At 40.9% G+C, this 19,037-nt stretch overlaps 1 protein-coding gene across 27 annotated transcripts in view; it reads left to right on the top strand.

Moving 5' to 3' along the window:
- Nucleotides 1-19,037, top strand: part of Clasp2 (cytoplasmic linker associated protein 2) — a 182,605-nt gene that overhangs the window by 125,283 nt on the left and 38,285 nt on the right. For 9 of the 27 annotated variants that reach the window (XM_032910955.1, XM_032910952.1, XM_032910956.1 and 6 more), the window contains 7 exons: nt 764-871; nt 5,576-5,638; nt 6,542-6,648; nt 9,086-9,109; nt 10,296-10,540; nt 11,811-11,874; nt 15,667-15,669. In XM_032910955.1, the coding sequence (XP_032766846.1) occupies nt 764-871; nt 5,576-5,638; nt 6,542-6,648; nt 9,086-9,109; nt 10,296-10,540; nt 11,811-11,874; nt 15,667-15,669 (614 nt within the window). The remainder of the gene's footprint in view (nt 1-763; nt 872-5,575; nt 5,639-6,541; nt 6,649-9,085; nt 9,110-10,295; nt 10,541-11,810; nt 11,875-15,666; nt 15,670-19,037) is intronic. The other 18 variants (XM_032910964.1, XM_032910968.1, XM_032910970.1 and 15 more) reach the window with 7 other exon arrangements.

The following is a 19,037-nucleotide window of genomic DNA, read 5'->3' on the forward strand; positions in this document are numbered from 1 at the left end:
GTGAGGCATCCTGTTCTCCCAACAATTTCTGACTTTTTGTCTATTTTGAAAACTTATAAAAGACCTCATTCCCTTCTCATATCTTTGTGACATTGTCCTCTCAGGAAGCCTCACGACCTCTGGAGCATCCTCTTTTGTGGGCCATGGCCTGTGCTCTAGCCCAGCTGTCACTTGGAGACTCCTTTTCACGGCTTTCCTGGGTGGGATGGACTCATTTTTCCTGATCTACTACTCACTTGCTTTGCCTCTTCCGCATTCTCAGACTCCTCAGAAATGGTTGAGGAGTCCAGGTCTTAGAGCTGCAGAAGTATGTCACCATTCAGTTCCGTGCTGGGAACTTCCTGTAGGCCTACAGATGTGGGGTTGGGTCCTTGGTAACACCAAGGGTTTCTGGGCCTTTCATCCTCACTACTTTGCTTCCTTTTGCTTTCCAGACATTATTAGATTCTCTATTATACCTTCAGTCCATACTCTCAGATTCTTTTGGCTTTTTAAAATCCGTATTTGTATTTTGTGTTTTTATTTATAAGGAGTAAATAAGACATGAATTGAAAGCTTCATAGTTTGAAACTAGCCTGGGCTCCATGGTTCCATAGACTCAGTCTGAAAGGAGAAAAGAATAAAAGAGCAATTCATTTTCAATCCCAATACAAACAGGCTTGTTATTAATCAGTTCCTTAAAAAAAGAAAGCTAAAATTTTGAAAAGCTTAAATTCTGCCTTCTGTTTTCTCTTGCTGTGCTGCTGCTGCTATTCCCTGTCAGCCCGGAGCAGCCGGATTCCTCGGCCGAGTGTGAGTCAAGGCTGTAGCCGGGAAGCTAGCCGAGAGAGCAGCAGGGACACAAGTCCGGTCCGCTCTTTCCAGCCCCTTGGTGAGTGTCTGAGCAGGTGTGAGGCACACTGCTTCCCGAGGGAGTGAGCTCTCCCCTGCGGAAACCGCCATACTTCTGGGCTTTAGTGTTCCTCCTCAGTTGTATCTTGGCTGTCAGTCTCAGGAGAGAAGCCAAAGGAGTGAATACATGGCAATACCCCTGCCCTTTGTAACTTACCTTAAGTGAGCAAGTCAATCATTATATTAATGGAATCCTACCATAATCAAGTCAATGTCACACATAAATTCAGAATATTGAATTCAATTTCTTCACTAGGGAGGCTGAGTCAAAATCATAAATAGTCTACATATTTGTCTCTAAGAAGACAAACAAAAAGGAAGATTGAATTCAAAACCTGTAGAATTAGAACATGTGAGACAGACAGACAGACAGGCAGGCAGACAGATAGACAGATGTGATGTCCAGAGGGACATTTTAAGGGCTGAGCATGTCTCACAGGGGAAAACGCAATTCATAGCAACAGGAAACGCGCGGCCCCTGGTGGTGGTGATGGCTGGTGACATCAACTGCTGGCATGGAGTTGCTGAAAGGCAAGCTGGAGGAGAGCCTCACTTTCAGTATCTCTCCTTGTTGTTTATTGTAAAAGGTGAGGAAACGGGAAAGGTTGGTGTTAAGGCAGGAATGAGGGTGCTATACCATTTAGACTGCTTCCTGCTGTCTGGGAGGCAACAATGACATCTTTGACTACCCAGGAAAAGTGGGGTGCTGGTCAAATCCCAGGAGAGCAGCTGTGTCAGTCAGTGTCCAGGCTCCGTGGGACCATCTGGGCTGGGAAAGTACAGGCCTGGTGTATACATCTGTGAGGCTGGACCTGGCAGGATACTGGAACACATAGATGTTAGGGCAGAAGATAAAGAGTTGAGGAAAAATTCTTTTTCATGAGTATACGATTGAAACTTTTAGGCCCCATGATCCTGGTAGTTGAGGGAGGAAAGTCCCAGGATAAGGAAAAGTGAAAACTATCTCACCCTCAGGAATAAGTAGTGTAGATGGGAGGGTAAGCTGGCTGTTGGCTGACAGGAGGACTTACCTGGGGTGCATTTGACCCGTGAGAGGTACATTCAAGTAGATGCCGTGAAGGTTACAGGGATTTTCAAGTGTACAGTAGAGATAAGTTTTAGACATGTGACCATTAGCACTGTTTGTGATCTGTAGTGAGGTCCACATTGTAGAAGAGGCAACAGAGTCGCACTTTTGTGTCATAGTAGAGACTTGGGAATCAGTTTCAGGTTAAAATTGTGAACACAGTTGAAGGCATGCCCTGGAAGGACAGAGACCTCCCATGCAGCAGAGCCGGGGTGGGACTTGGGGAGCTCACTTGATCTTGATTTTTGTAGGAAGACAGACCCTGACAGCAGAGTTTTCCTCTATCCAGAAGACTGGGGGTATGTAGAGTAGACAGATGTTGTTAGTACACTGAGAAACACTTTGAAGTTTATACCTGAAGACGTACCAGTAGCCTAGCTAGAAAGGAATCTGAAGCAATTTGTGTTCTTTTCTTTAAGTCTCACACCCTCGAACTTTTATAACACACATTTACCCACCTTCATTTATACCTTGCCTTTACACACCTTAAAACACACCTTCTTAGACCCTAAAACGGTTTTTAGGTCCTCACAACTTAAAGCTTAGACCTTACATAAATTTTATACCTTTATTTTTTTTAATTATTTACCACAAGACACAGGTGGTTGATGACTGAGAAGAGTCTTTGTAAAGCCAGTTCCTTTAACTAAAGGAATAGTAAAAAGTTACACTGAAGTTTTATTTGTGAGTGTATCTCTTTTCTGAGTCTAGTTACACGGTAACCTGTGTCTAGGCCTAGTTGAAGCTGTAGGAAAGGGAGGCCTGAGGCCTGATGTTACACATGAAGAGAACTGAGCAGGCGGCTGAGGCCTTGGTTGCTGCTGTTACACTAACAAAGGTGTCACTAGCCTAGTGTCAGCATTATCAGAGACCTGAAGGGGATGAATTTTACCTGAGTAAGCAGGAACTACAGACCAAGCAGCTTCCAGTCTATTAGAAATGACAGACACTCCCTGGCTGCCTACAATGTCACCTTAGGTTCCTCCATGGCCATTGGGGGCAGAGGCCCCAGGGCAGCATCAGTCTTTGGCTGCCAGGCCCAGGAGGTCTGACAGACCCCTGGGAGAAGAAACTTGGGGAGACTTGCCTGTCTGTCTAAGCAAAGCAGGATAGTCAACCTTCCAGTGTCCTGCTTGTCCACAGTTTGGATCAGGACCTGGTAGCGCCTGAGGTGAACTGTGGGGTTTTGCCCTTTGGCCTACGTTGCCACATTTAAAGCAAGCTCAAGGAGGAGGTTCTTTGTGTCCATCATCTTCTTTGGAGGAGATGTTGGGGAAGCTGCCAGGAACTGGCGTGTCTCTCTATTATGAAAAGGTTTTTTATTGAACATTTTAAATGCCATATTCTGTAGCTCTGAAACAGTCGAGGGCCACTGTCTATTAATTCTATCTGAACTAGACAGGCTTTCTTGCCTTGAGTTACTTGTTTTTGGCTTAACTTTATAAACATATAGAGGGGACTAACGCTTATTCCTGTAATTAATTACATTAGAACTAGCATGACTACAAATACAGTTCTGAACACATTAAAGAATTTCATCATTTATAAGGTGACTGACCACTAACTTAGATAATAATTCTTAAGTATCTGTAACAGTCTTTAATAATTGTAGCTTTTATAAGACTAGAACTTTACTTTTCATCCCTGTTAGGTTTGGCCTTAAAAATAACAATTTTGAGTTGAAGTTCTTCACTTATCAAGTTTATCATAGACACACTTCATAGAGACTGACAACTTCACCGATTCTTTTATAGTATACCATTATAGAACATTGCCGTTTATTCTATGGTTTGGTTTAGCCATAGCTAAAACTTAAAAGATAAAGAAGCTAGACAGATACTACTGCAAACCTGAATTGACCATAGGAATTTATAATTCTTGACTGTCAAATATACCTTATTTATCAAACACACATTTCTCATCTAAATTTTCTACCACCTTGATGTTAAGCAGTTGGCGAAGACTAAGTAGTTAGACATCTTGAATTAGCTTTTGCTAGCTCAATAGACCTTTATAACCTTACATTTTTATCACCATAAATAGTACATTCTAAGCGAGAGTTGAATCATATATGTAGTATGTGTAGCAAATATACCCTTACATTTTTATCATACAAGAATCCATAGGAATCCAAACTATTTAAAACTTGTTACTGCTTCCTTACTCTAAAAGGAGTGCAATGGTAAGTAGAGAGCTCATCATGGCTGAGAAGTTCGAGCCGAGTGTTGCTTTATACCACATGGTCCTCTTAAGATGATGAAGTAGCATAGCGCATACTCTTTAGTCTCAGTAAGACAGTTGCCAGCCATGTGGCTGCTTACATCCTGACAAGGTCACCAGCCAAGGTGAAGGAGAGCCACATGGTTGCTATTTAAAAGCATTTTTTTTTGTATTATTTTCTATTATATATATAGTTGATCTAAGTTACATACATACCTACATGCAGAGTTTATGAAGAATATTTATCAGCTTTCATTAATCATAAGAGTAGGATGATGTTAAAATGAAACATATGTATTTTATTAAACATTAAAATGCATTTATGTGGCAGTTTAATTCTAGATATAAGACAAGGGTCAGCTTTATGTGCTATCAACCTGAACAGAGGTCCGAGATGTAAAGTACGAGGGTTAGGTTATAGAGTGATATTTCGGGATCTACATTACGGATTTCTAATGGGCTTTTTTGTAGGGTAGTAAAAGTCTTTTTTCAGTGTGCATAGCTTCTATTTTTCAACAGTTTATTCCCAGATACAAAACTAATATTCTTTGGACCATTATGAATAAAATGTTTGCCTTAACATAATTAAGTAAATGTTTGACTAATCTAAAATTTGTCTGTATACTTGTGAAAACAGAGATCTTGAAAGAATTCAGTTGCAGTTATAGCAATTAATAGTGTGCTTTCCTCACACATGGCGACCCGTGCTCCAAGTTCCCTTATGTCTTAGTCTGTCTAGGCTGCTCAGACACTGCTGTAGCTCAGTACTTCTAAGTTACCAGGACTTATCCCACAGTTCTGGAGGCTGGGGTGTTGAAGGCGAAGGTACCCAGTGTCTGCTGAGGGCCCTGCTGGCTCCTGCATGGTGGAGAAGTGCTTCCTTAGCTCTCTGCAGTGCCTTAATGTTCTCATAACCAGAGTGCCTCTCAGAGTCAGCACCTTCCTTTAACACTTGGGCTCAGTATCTCAACATAAGAATAGAAGAAGGGCACAAAAATTCAATCTTATACTGAAATAACTCTCACTAGGTGTTAAGACTGAAGGACTTGATTATCAATAGTTACCATAGTGGTTTTTTTTTTACTACAAGTGTTTGTTTTTGTTTTGTTTTCATGCTTGTACTTTGACATTTCCCTCCATCTGAATACTTGCCTTTTCTGTCTCCTATAGCCTATGTCCGTCCACTTAGGTGTAATTCATATTTGTGTCAGGGTTGATCTTGCAATGCTACTGGAGTTCCCTTGCCGTGTGGTGATGCTCTGACCATTAACTATGAGGGTGACACCACTGCTAACTAACTCCTCGCCTGACAGTAGTGCTGCCATTATCCTTGTCTCTGTGGTGATAGATGAGGTTTGTATGGTCCTGTTATTCCAGCCTCCAGACACCATTCCAGATCCACTGGTGCCCTCTACGCCCCCGATGTGTGTGGGGCCGCAGGTGAAGGATGAGTACATTTTCACTGTCATCTTTGCGTTCATCCCAGAGTCTGTCCTTTTCCGTTTTCATCACATAAGATTCATTTCAAGTTAATTTGTGTTATGTAAATTTAATTTATTAGAGAATAATTCACTTATGTTTTTTCCTCCACGTAACTATCCTTCTTCCCTTTAGCAACCTTAGCATTTTTCTAACTGGCGGATGGGCATTGGTTGGTTGTTTATTTGTTTGGGGTTTATTTTTGGTACAACTTGTATCTTTTTTAATATAGAATTGTTTTATGTTCTCAGTTATGTACTTCATCTTTATATATGTATGTTTAAAAAAAAAACCAAAATGGTGGATGAAGTGTTTTAATTGTATACAAAACAGTCAGTGGGCAGGTGAGAATTTGTCTAGTTTGTCTATATGTGTCAGAACATTGGACACAAAGTAGTCACTTGATGGTTATTGAACAGTCTGTTTTAGCTAAAGAATAAAATGAGTTTTCCTGAAGGAGACATTACTATTAGAGCTTTTCTTGTGGTGAGTTGCTGGTGTGACTTCACAAATCTCCCCCTGACTGTTATTGATGAGGGAGGTCTGGGTTACTTTATGGTTCACTTCATTTAGAGAGCCTTGCCTGAACTGGCAGAGCCATCTTCTCCTCCTTCTACTAAGTAAACAGTGGTTCTTTAAATTCATTTCTCATTTGTGAATAATTTTGACTGCCTTTTCCCTTTTACTCGACCAAAACTTCATTGTGCCCAGAAAAATACAATATTGCTTTTAAAATGCTTTGTCCCATTGGTTTTTTTTCTTTCCCCCTTAATAAGAGTTGACTCCCCCTCCCCCGGCCCCCAACCCTTGCATTATCATATCTGTGACTCTAAAAGCTGTTTTCCTTCTTTTCTGATGAATTAGGTCCAGGATATGGGATGAGCCAGTCAAGCCGGTTGTCATCCTCTGTCAGTGCCATGCGGGTCCTAAACACAGGCTCCGATGTGGAAGAGGCGGTAGCTGATGCCTTGGTACTCTTTCCTTCATTTCTCTATCCATGTAGCTGTTCCTATTCAGAGCCTCTGTTGGAGAGGGGATGGCAAATGCTAGATTAAACCTGAGAAGCCAAAATGTAGGCAGTGTAGGAGGAGAGTAGTGTATTAATGATTAATCCTTGCTAATATTCAGTATTTTAAGCCAGTTCCAGTAATCTTACCTAGGTATCAGGAACAAAAATCTTTTATTGTCTTTAATAATAGTATTCGTGCATATATACTTATAAGCATGCAATTTCAAGGTTATCTTCACATTGAGTTTATAGGGCATTGACTTGTTTTTGAGGCAAGGAGTCCCTGTGTGGCCTTGGCTGTCCTGGAGCTCTCTATGTAGACTCTGCTGCTCTTGAACTCACAGAAAATCACCTGCCTTGGACTCCTGAGTGCTGGAATTAAAGGCATGTGCCACTATGCCTGGATTTAATCTAAGATATGTTCCTGATTCTTCTGTCTTTTTTTTTTTTTTTTTTGGTTCTTTTTTTCGGAGCTGGGGACCGAACCCAGGGCCTTGCGCTTCCTAGGCAAGCGCTCTACCACTGAGCTAAATCCCCAACCCCATGTTCCTGATTCTTAATGCTCCACACATTAAACAGTAAAGTTTTAAAACACTTCAGGATTGAGGTAGTTGTAGGAAGAATGCAGTCTACTGTATGTATATACATATACGTATTTCACATATGTATATACACTGTTCTTACATGATATTATAAAAACTTGAAATGGTGATGTGTGTGCTATTGTTTGGTTAACTCCCCTAGTCTTTCAACTTGTGACTTACAGTTGGGGGTGTGGCTGAGTGGTAGAGCATTTGTTTGGCTTACCATGCACAAGGCCCTGTGTTCAGGGTGACTCAGATGATGATGACAGTAATCCTGTTTCAAAGAATTCATTCATTTCTCTTGGGGGAGTCCAGAGTCAGAGCCCTGCTGATGCTGCATTTCTATCTGAAGTCTAAGGAAGGCTCCACCTTTGTGTTCAGTGGTTCCCTCTGCAGGAGCCTCTGCATCTCAGGCAAGCAGCACACCTCCGAGTTAGCTCCCTGGACCCTCAGAGTTGTTTCGAAATTTAGAAGTACAAAACTCACCTTAAAAAACAGACCGATTTTGTGAAAATTAATTTTAGCTATAGAGGTGAAAGGCACATTTTAAACATGTTCATTGTTAATAGCTAGGATTTATTGCATGTCCTAACTTGTGATAATAACAGTGTTGACTTTCTATTTTTTTTTTTTTTTTTTTCCGGGGCTGGGGACCAAACCCAGGACCTTGCGCTTCCTAGTCAAGCGCTCTACCACTGAGCCAAATCCCCAACCCCTGACTTTCTATTTTTACCTCAGCTTCCAAAGTATTTGAACTGATATAGTTAAAGACTCTGTTCTTCTGAACTGAGGATGTGTGGATCACCTTTTCTGATGTGATCAGTCAGATGTTTTAGTTCTTATTACTCCCCAATCATGTTTTTTCAGGTAGCTTGTTTTGTTTTGTTTTGTTTTGTTTTTTAGTCTAATGATTTACTGCTTAGCTTCTGCTTGCATAGTTTTAGGGATTGGCTGTGTCATTCTTGGGTTGCTGTTTATTCAAGTAAGAAGATAGCTTCAAGTTATGTGGAAATATTTAACCAAAAAAATTGTTGTCAAATGTATTTTGACATACATGGATGTTTTGCCTGAATGCAGGTCCTTGCACCATGTGCAAGCCTGGCTCCTATGGAGGCCTGAAGTGCAGATAGATGGCTGGGAGCCACCATGTGGGTGCTGGGAATTGAACTCAGGACCTCTGGAAGAACAGTCAGTGCTCTTAACTGCTGAGTCAGCTTTCCAGGTTTTTTGTTTTGTTTTGTTTTTGTGTGGTTCTGGCTAGCCTGGAATTCACTATATAGACCTGACTAATGTGGAACTCACAGATTTTAGATTAAAGTTGTGCACCACCATTGCAGGTATGAACCACACTGTTGTGAATCAGAATTGTAGTCCTAGGATCCTACTTTCATCTTGCATAGCACAAGTGAACTATCAAGTTTTTAGAAAATTTCCAATATTAAACCAAAGTTGTACCTGGGAAAAGTTTAGTTTATAAATGGCAAAAGGTCTATAACTAATAAAAATGGTTTGAGTTTCTTTGGGAAACTAGTGGGCTTTTTGTTTTGTTTTTTTTGTTTTTTGTTTTGTTTTTTTTGTTTTTTGTTTTGTTTTTTTTTTTAGCTTTTTGGTTTCGTAGCTTAGGTGTTTCTCTCTGAATTGAAGGACACTGACAGGACTAGAGATAGTCCTGACAGTAAGAGGTTCCTTGTTATCTGTGTTATACAACTGGGTATTTCTAATTGTAGGCATTGCTAATGCCAACTTCACTGTGCTGTTTAGCAAAATGTTCTTCATTATTTTCAATTTCTCTCTTTAAAAATTGACTGCTCTCAGCTCTTAGGAGACATACGGACTAAGGTATAGACACCGCTATTTTCTGACATCTTATGATATCATAGCTTGTTTTCTTTGCCTCATCAACTTAACAGATAATAGTCTATAAAAAAATTAAAGTGGAAGTAATAAAATCTTTAGCTGTCCATCTGTTTACTCTGTCACTGTGATTGTCTGTGGGGGATCCTGACTGAACATAGTGTCTTAGGGAGGTGCCCCTTGTTCACACCTGAAATGAGTCATTTATACTGGAGTCTTTCGTTGACCTGGTCCTGGAGCCCACCTGAGTTAGCGTCTGTAGGCCAGGACAAGAGTTAGTGAGAGCAGCAGCTTCCGAAAGCATTGGTCGGTTGTGTTCGGATAGTAGAGGTCTCCTATCTGTAGATGCTTGGAACCTTTGAATCGCTGTGCTCGCTGTGCTCTGTGCTCTGTGGCAGTAGCCCCACCACTCCCTAGCCAAATCCAAGTACCAGAGTTTGCACAGTTTTTTTTTTTCCAGTTTCTGCATGGAATTCTCAAAGATCTGTTTACCTCATGCTACTTTTAATATCAAAGGCATAATTGGCAGTTAAATAAAATTAAACCTTTCAGTTAAGAAATCAAAGGAACCTCAACTGCTTTCTCATACAGAATATGCTACAGAATATGGATTACATTGGGAAAACTCTAAGGACTAGAGCCATCTTGCTTTCTAAAAACCCATACTTATCTTGAAAACATAAAGGTTGGACCAGAGGGGAGAAATGGCAAGAGAAATAGAGAAGAGGAGATATATATATAACACATACACACACAGTGTTGAGCATAGTATTTTACGTAAGAAAATTGTGGTTTTGCTCCCCTCAAAAGGTGGTATTTTCTTATTACCAACTCATAGTTCTAGTACAGTTTCTATTAATTTATATTCTGTTTGTTCTTGCTTTTCATGTAAAGGAGAAAGCACATGCCTTTGAGCATCTCCCGCTTGACATATCTGGGCTTGCTCAAAGTCACTTCTCCTCTACTGTCATCATAGTTAAACAGTTTGTGTTCTACTAACTTCTAAAGCACTTCTTGAAGAGAAACTAAATATTGACATTTTATCTTTACAATGATTAGCAGCATGTCCTCCACTGATCTAAGACAGAAAAAGTCCTTTTGTGTTAAGTAAACACTATGAAATACTCATATGTTTGTAACTACTGCTAATGTAGTTTTTGATATGTAACAGAAAAAACCTGCTCGAAGACGGTATGAATCATATGGAATGCACTCAGATGACGATGCCAACAGCGATGCTTCTAGTGCGTGTTCAGAACGCTCCTATAGCTCTCGAAATGGTAGTATTCCTACCTACATGAGACAGACAGAAGACGTGGCAGAAGTCCTCAACAGATGTGCTAGTTCCAATTGGTCAGAGAGGAAAGAAGGCCTCTTGGGTCTACAGAACTTGTTAAAAAACCAGAGAACACTAAGGTGAGAAGTGTCATGAAGTACTTGTCCTAGCAGGCTAGCACCTTCCAACTTGGCTTTGTGAAATGTGTCAATAGTTATGTCAAAAGTTTTCCCAAACCATACTCGTTTAGGGCCACTAGTTTGGTAATTCACTAAAACTGCTGTGATTTGCTTGCGCCGATTACTGAAACATTTTAAAGCACACCTTTCAGGTTTGGGAGATGACTTGCTGAGGGAGTACTGGCTTTGCAAGTGTGCGGGCCTGAGTACAGGCTCCCCAGACAGCAGGCAAAGCTGGACACAGTAGCGCATTGTAATGTAGCGTTCCTAGGAAAGATGGAAAGTGGAGGCAGGAGGATAGCTGGAAACTCACAGGTCAGCTAGCCTTGTGTCTCCTCAGGCAAGGAGTGACACCTAGGACCTCCACCACATAAGCAGGCACCACACAGACAGAGGGTCAAAAAATAAAACACTTTTTCATTCCAAATAAGTTAGAAGGTTACTCACTTTGGAGTTGACAGTGAGGTGAGATGAAGGGTGGTGGAGGACTTTCCTAATGGTTTAGTTCGCTCCATTCTTGCAGCTTTCTCTGTCTTTATGGATGTGATGCTTTAAACCTGTGTGATTGACCCCTGAAGAACCCAACTTCTACCTAGGTGTTTGGGCATGTGCCTTTTATTCCAGTGCTGTGGAGGCAGAGACCAGTGTATCTCTGAGTTCAAGACCAGGGTAGGCTACAAAGTGATTTCAAGACCAGCCGGGGAGAAAGGCTCAAAAAAAACCCCAAAACAAAATACAGATATAAGGGTTTTTTTTTTACATATTTTAAAAAGTATTAGAAATACATAATTCAAAGCCAGTGTTTATTTTTATACTACCTAATTATTAATTTTCAGGTACACATATCATATTTCATGACTCAATACAAATAAATCATATTATCAAGCGTATTAGGTGCAACATTTAATTTTAAATGTAAAACAGAATGGGCAGTTTGGAAAAAGGTAGAACTTAAACATTGTAACATTTAATAAAATTCAGATGTGGTTAACTACAGTCTGTTCATTGCCATCCTCACAGTGTGGGTTGCAGCAGAATTGTTACTGCATTTCACAACCGTACATTTATCCTAGCCTGTTAAATCCACAGATCTCTCAATTTCCAGGAATAGTTTGTATAGCCTTTTGTTGTCATTGTCAGTGGACTTAATTATCTGTAGGCTTACTTTTAAATGACTTCATCCTATAGCAAGATATTAATCACCTTTTTTTTTTTTTTTTTTTTTGGGCAGTCGAGTTGAACTGAAAAGATTGTGTGAAATTTTCACAAGAATGTTTGCAGATCCTCATGGCAAGGTATGTTTTAGTATTCAAGATGATTTATTCCTATATGGTATAAAAAAGAAGAAGTATAGTAGTAAATAACTATAAGCCGTTGGTAGTGATGTTTTCCATCATAATTTCAGTTGTTTCATGTCATGCATTATTTAGAAATTGTTCTTTTTATTCACTCATTCCAGCTTCTTTAAAGGAAGACTGAGGGGTGCAGTTAGAATCTCGACTCTCAGGATGTAGACCAAGAATGCTGTGCAGGCTGGATGGTCATCAGTAGAATCTGAAGTTTTACCACTAGAAGCAGAAGTTTTAAATGTCAGCCGTGGGGCCTGTCAGTAGTGGCACATGCCTTTAATCCCAGCACTCCAGAGGTAGTGGCAGGCGGATCTCTGAGTTTGAGGCCAGCCTAGTTTACAGAGTAAGTTCCAGGACAGCCGGGATTACACAGAGAAACCCTGTCTCAAAAAAACAAAACTCATTAAATAAGTAAATTAATAGAATAGAGCAGAGCAGAGCAGAACAGAACAGAACAGAACAGAACAGAACAGAACGAAATGAAGCGAAATGAAATGAAATGTCAGCTGTGGGGCTGAAGCGGCAGCGTGGTGGGTAAAAGCGCTGGCTGCTCTTATAAGGCACTGGATGAGCAGCCGTGCTTTGGTGGTGGTGGTAGTGTATTGCTGTTTGTCTCTTTCTTGAGACAGGATCTCACTGTGTAGCCTTGGCTGGCCTCAAACTCAGAGAGATGCACCCTTGCTCCACCTGTAGGCTGGGAAGGTAGACAGCGCCAGACAGCTTACAGACAGTCGGTGCTCTTAAACTACTGAGCCATCTCTCCAGCCCCAGGAACCTGTATTATTTAGATCATCAAGGTTAACTGACTGAACATTAGGACTGCTGAAGGGGTAATGTACCAGCACCCTCTAGAGAGCCCTCACCTGCTCTGCTCTCTGCTACATCTGGCCCATGGTTCCTCTCAGTACTCAGTTGAGCCTCATAGTCCTTCTCATCTTGGTTCTTACTCAGTTCTTCACTATAACTGGATCTAACACTCTGTCTCCTAAGACCCCTGCCACATTTCTCTCCTCGCCTTTCTCTTTTACATGGATGCCAGCCCTTAAGCAGGAACCATATTTCCTGTCTCTGACCATATTACTTTTTGCTGAGATAGAAGGAGCTCTCACCTTGAAACGCTTGTTCACTACAGACATGTAGCGCCCATCTTTTGTGATATTGTACTCATAGGCATCTCAACCCCTACTCTTGCAACCCTTTAAGGCAGTTCTTCATGTTGTGGTGACCCCAACCATGAAGTTATTTCATTACTTTGTCATAACTGTCATTTTGCTAATTATGAATCGTAATGTGTTTCCTAATGAATCGTAATGAATCTGTGTTTCCTAATGGTCTTAAACAACCCCTGTGAAAGGATTCTCTCCCCCAAAGGGTCCTGTCCATAGGTTGAGAAAGGCTGCTATGAGGTCTCATCTACTTGGCTTTCAGGAGGTTCTTACAAGTTCCAGTTGGCCGCTTGACACTTTTGTTTTACTAAGCTTCATTTTGGAACTGTTCTGCACTTGGTGGTACTTTTTCTACCATTTAAGAAACATGGCTGTGGGCTGGAGAGGTGGCTCTGGTTAAGAGCGCTGACTGCTCTTCCAGAGGTCCTGAGTTCAATTCCCAGCAGCCACATGGTGGCTCACAACCATCTGTAATGGGATCCGATGCCCTCTTCTGGTGTGTGTGAAGACAGCTACAGTGTACAGAAAAGAATTCGTTTTTAAAAAAGAAGCAAACAAACGTAGGTAAGATAGGGAAAATAGTATTTTCTTCTGTTCTGAGTCCCTCCTTCCCTTGTGCCCGTTTCTTCTGCTCTGGTTCTCACACCCCGTCTCTGCCTGTTTTACTGATCCTGTTGTGTAGAACGCTGTACCGAAATTCTCCTTCCACGTCATACTTTGTTTATTATTTGAAGTGTGTGTGTGTGTGTGTGTGTGTGTGTGTGTGTGTGTGTTGCTGTGTAGACTACCTGACCTGGAATCTTCTATATAAATCAAGCTGCCTTTGAACTCAGAACTCACAGAGATCCCCCTGCCTTTGCCTCTTGGCATTATTATTACATAATGCCTAATGTAATACGTTAGTAACTGACTGTGAAATTGTATTACTAAAAGTGTAGTGTAGTGGAAATGGACATGCTTATAGATGCAAAGGTTTGCAAATATTTAAAATATTTAAAACACAGATGCAGAAGTCTAAGATACAGGGGGCTGGCTCTGTCTTTAGCCTTTCCCATTCTCCCTCCTGTGTTTCCCACCATTTGACTACTCAACTTAGGAGTTTGCATTCCTGTAACAATACCACTCCTTTTGATTCTGCCTCTGAATGTCCCTCCACTCCTGCTAATTAAGGAACAATCATCTTTTGTCAATTGTGTGTGTGTGTGTGTGTGTGTGTGTGTGTGTGTTCATGTATTTTCTTGTGTACAGGTACTTACGGCTGTGTTCGTGCAGAGATACCGGAAGAAGGTATCTGGTGTCCCCATTTGTGTACGCCTTGTTTCTTTAAAGTAGAGCCTCTTCCTAAATCTGTAGTTTGCCTGTTTCAGCTAGGCTGGTAGCCAGTAAGTCCTGAAGATTCTCCGTCTCTTTTTCTGACAGCAATGAGATTGCAGGTACAAGCAAGACCGCAGCTTGCTCTGTGAGTGCTGGGATCAGAACTCAGGTCCTCTTAGGGAGCCACTCGCTGACCCCTGAGTTTTTATTTTTACTGCTGTGAATCTATTTTATGCCTCCCCAACTCCCTAATATATGTGATAACATGTACTGAAACTAATTTTACCATGTGGTTTCAGCATTTGCCTTTCTTTTTTCTTTTTTTTTCTTTTTTTTTTTTTTGGTTCTTTTTTTCCGGAGCTGGGGACCGAACCCAGGGCCTTGCGCTTCCTAGGCAAGCGCTCTACCACTGAGCTAAATCCCCAACCCCAGCATTTGCCTTTCATAAAGGAATTCTTTAATTCCACCCTCTTACTGCTCTACTAGGACCCAGTTGAATGTTTTCAGGTCATCATCTCTGGTTCTGACAAGCATTGTAGCCAGGTCAGGGAGTGAGCTGCTTAATAGTCTTGGAGCAGGAGATGGTAGCACTCTTACTCACAAAAGGTAAAGTGTGATGGGAACATGTGTTTTTACTTGCGTAGAATTACAAAACTTCACAGAAGTCATATAACTTGTCAAGGTACAGGGAGAAGATGAGAAAATAGTTTTAGATACTATGGTTTGGAACCAAATTTTGACACTGTTGATAAATGGAAATGAGGTTCTGTTAACCTTTTTTTCTACAAATTGATCCACAAGGAGAGAGGATGGTGCAACAAAACAGTATTCGTACTGGGCTGGGTCTGGTGGTCCAGGCCTTTAATCCTGCCACCTCCGAGAGTTCGAGGACAGGCTGGTCTACATGGTGACTTCCAGGACAGTGAGGCTACATAATGAGACCTTGTCAAATAAACAAATAAGCAAACAAAGAAATAAGAAAGATTTGGGAACAACAGAAACAAAGAACTCCTCCCCCTTTTACATTTCCTTTACAAGGAAATAAAGGAAACTTGCAGAGAAACCCTGTGCCTTTCTCCTGTGTTGTTCATGTAACTCTTGTTTTAAAAAACTTTGAAAAACATTTGTTACTTTTATTTTCTTCAGTGTTTTTCTCTCCCATACAGGAACTTTGCATTGATGGCGACTAATTTGTGTGTTTTTCTTTTTTTCTTTTTTCCTTTTTGCATGCTGTCCCCTGTGTTGGAACTCTCAATAGAGAGTAAGTTGGTTCAATATTTGTTGAAAAGCTAACTTTACTGCATGACTGTGGAATTAACCCATTTTCTCTGTTTTCTCTCCTGAAGAGTCCGTGCAGTGTTGGATCCTTTGCAATCCACGAAATGCTATTCGCAGTTCCGCAGGCTGTCATTCTATTTGGAGATGTGCTTTTAATCTACTAATTGATCTAATTTGATTATGTTCTTCTGTTCCATATGTGATGGCTGGCACACCTAAAATAAAGCAGGCTTCGATAAGAAGAGGCTGCCTCAATTGTAACAGTCCAAGTATTTGTTTCTCTCCTGAAAAGTTCCAGTTGTAAAATACCAAATTGATCCATTGGAGACTTAAAATAGTTCCCAAGTTTTGAGATTATTTAAAAAACAACAACAGGGGCTGGAGAAATGACTCAGCAGTTAAGAGCACTGACTGCTCTTCCAGAGGTCCTGAGTTCAATTCCCAGCAACCACATGGTGGCTCACAACCATCTGTAATGGGATCCGATGCCCTCTTCTGGTGTGTCTGAAGACAGCTACAGTGTGCTCATATTCATTAAATAAATACATATAAAAACAAAACAAAAAAAAAAACAATAACAACAAAATCCCTACTACCCCAAATATACTTTCTGATGTTCTATTATCATTCTGTAAAAGTAAGCAAGGGTAATGGACCACTAATTCTAAACTTCATCTTGTGAAATACAGTTTTTATTCCATCTAGTATATTAACATGTGCATTTCTCCTTTATTGGTAAGGAAAAGAGAGAATATTGATTGACTTCTGAAATGAATTTTCTATGGTAGTGGAAAGGTTTTGTATCATTTTCAATATATTATGGCTATGGCTGTGCATATATGTATGGATATATGCACACATGTTTATATGCATGTGTGTATGAATACACATAATGTCAGCATGTGCATTGTTAGGATTTCATATGTTTAGTTTTATGTGTAGTAAGCTGTAAATCATATCTGTGTGTTTTAATTATAGTACTTAGCATTTTATTTAACCAGAAGAAATTTCTATCTGGGACATTCAGAGAAGTTTTCTGGAAGGAAAGAACAGTTAAGACTTGGGAGAAGTCTAAATATAGATTGTGCAGTTATTTTGAGTCAGGAGGATTGCAATGAATTTCAGGCCATCTCGTGCTACATAATAAGACCCTGTCATGGAGGTAGAGGATTGTCTCAGTTGGTAAATGCCTGCTGTACATGAGTGAGGACCTGAGTTTAATCTCAGCCCCCACACTGTTAAAAAGCTGACTGTGGAGATGCACAGTTGCACTCTAAAGTGCTGGAGAGGCAGAGGCAGACTCCAGTCCAGAGACCCTGTGCAAAAGTGGATGGCACAGAAGAAATGACACCGAAGGCTGACCTCTGGCCTTTAAATACAGGTGTATACATGTGTGCACATGTGACCATTCATACAGATGACTACTGTGGGGTGGGCCTAGCAATACCTGCCTTTGACCCCCATCACTAAATAGGTTGGATCAAAATTTTCATGAATTCCAAGTCATTCTGGAACACATTTTAAGACCCTATCTCAAAAATGAATAAAATATGCATAATTTTAAATTTCTGGGTAGAATAATAATAATATAATTGAGAAAATCTTAAGTAGTACTGTGCACAGCTAGTCACATCACACGCTCCAAATAGGTGGTAGAATGTGCCTCTAATTCAGCACTTGAGAGGCAGAGGCAGATGGATCTCTGTGAATTCAAGGCCACTTTATTCTACATAGTGAGTTTCAGGTCAGCCAAGGCTACATAGTAGAACCCTGTCTCAAACAAGATGTGTGGCTGTGATCTAAAGTAGCCTAAACAGCTCTTAACAGACTTTGTAAGAAGACACGTGCTGTACATAAGGGGTAGAAAGTGAGGGAATAGTAGGAAACAGAGTTTTATGAGATGCGTATGAAAGAGGAGGCACGGTTCACGTTGCCAGCTGCTCCAAGGCCAGTTTGGGGACATACAGAACTAACTGGGAATGCGGAGTGATTTCATTTCTCTCAAAGTGGCATTCCAGTAGTAGTAAGAAAGAAGCATGAATTGACAAGCATCCTAGAGGTTGAATATGCCTATTGTCTGGTTTTGTAGAGTTGTTTTGAAACACAATTGTACTAATTTTGTACGTGACCATGATACAGTGACAGGGCTGTATAGTTTCTAGACCCATGGCTTGAAAGGCTTCAGACAATTATTATCTAGCCTGTTACAAAAATGATTTCGTGATCCTAGAATATAGGAAATAGAATAAAGTCAGGTCTGGAGGTCAGAGGGCTTTGTCCCTATAGCAGTAGTTCGGGAAGCAGACTTTGGGAAGGCCAAAGAGAGCTGTTCTGAGGGTGAAGGAGACCACAGTGCTGTTGAAGAGACAGTCAGGGTGAAAGCATTTGGGACATCAGGGAAATTCCTACCAAGAAGGACAGAAAGAAGGGGAATCGAAGAAAGCAGCGTCAACTTCGAGAAGGCCCAGTCATACTGTGTTTAAGAAAAAGCCCTCACAGCTCAGGATAAACAAAGGATCAAGTAGGGAGGCAGAGGTGGCAGAGACGCCTCGAGAACAAGGTATAGGACTGATGAGATGGCTCAGCAGTTAAGAACATAGACTGCTCTTCCAGAGAGTTCGATTCCCAGCAGCCATCTATAAAAGGATCTGATGCCTTCTTCTGGCAATTCTGTGTACATGCAGACAGCACGTGTGTGTGTGTGTGTGTGTGTGTGTGTGTGTGTGTGTGTGTGTGTGAGAGAGAGAGAGAGAGAGAGAGAGAGAGAGAGAGAGAGAGAAGAGTGTAGAGGAGAAGGTAGAAATTGGGAAGATTGGCTGTAGGAAGGAGTAAAATGAGATTGTCCTTAGGGAGGCTCGTTAGGTTAGCGTGTAGAGGTAAATCAGATTCCAGTGGGAGGCAGTGACACGTGAAACTCTACTGTGAAACTGTCTAGAAGCCACATGGCTACAGCATAGCCAAAGCTAAATGGCTGTTGACCACTTGGAACAGGAAATTTGAAAACTGACTTATGCCTTCCAGTGTCTTAAGATTGTTATTGGTTTTTTGGTTGCTTGTTGTTTTTTTGTTTTGTTTCGCTTTTGTTTGGGTTTTTTTAAGGGGGGGGGTGTGTTTGTTTGTTTGTATTTTTCTATTGTAGTGGTGCATGCCTTTAATTTTAGCAAAGGCTAATGGATGTATGTGTGTTCGAGGCCAGCCTGGTATACAGTGTGAGCTCCAGGACAGCCAGGGCTACAGGAGAAACCCTGTCTTGAAAAAAATACAGAGATGTTCATGCCATGTTTTCATATGGAAAAAGGTACAGTTGGAACCCTCAGACACTAGGAAACAGTTGAAACCAGAGTGAAAGCA

Source organism: Rattus rattus, chromosome 8 (genome assembly GCF_011064425.1).
Source record: "Rattus rattus isolate New Zealand chromosome 8, Rrattus_CSIRO_v1, whole genome shotgun sequence".
In the NCBI taxonomy this organism is placed as follows: domain Eukaryota; kingdom Metazoa; phylum Chordata; class Mammalia; order Rodentia; family Muridae; genus Rattus; species Rattus rattus.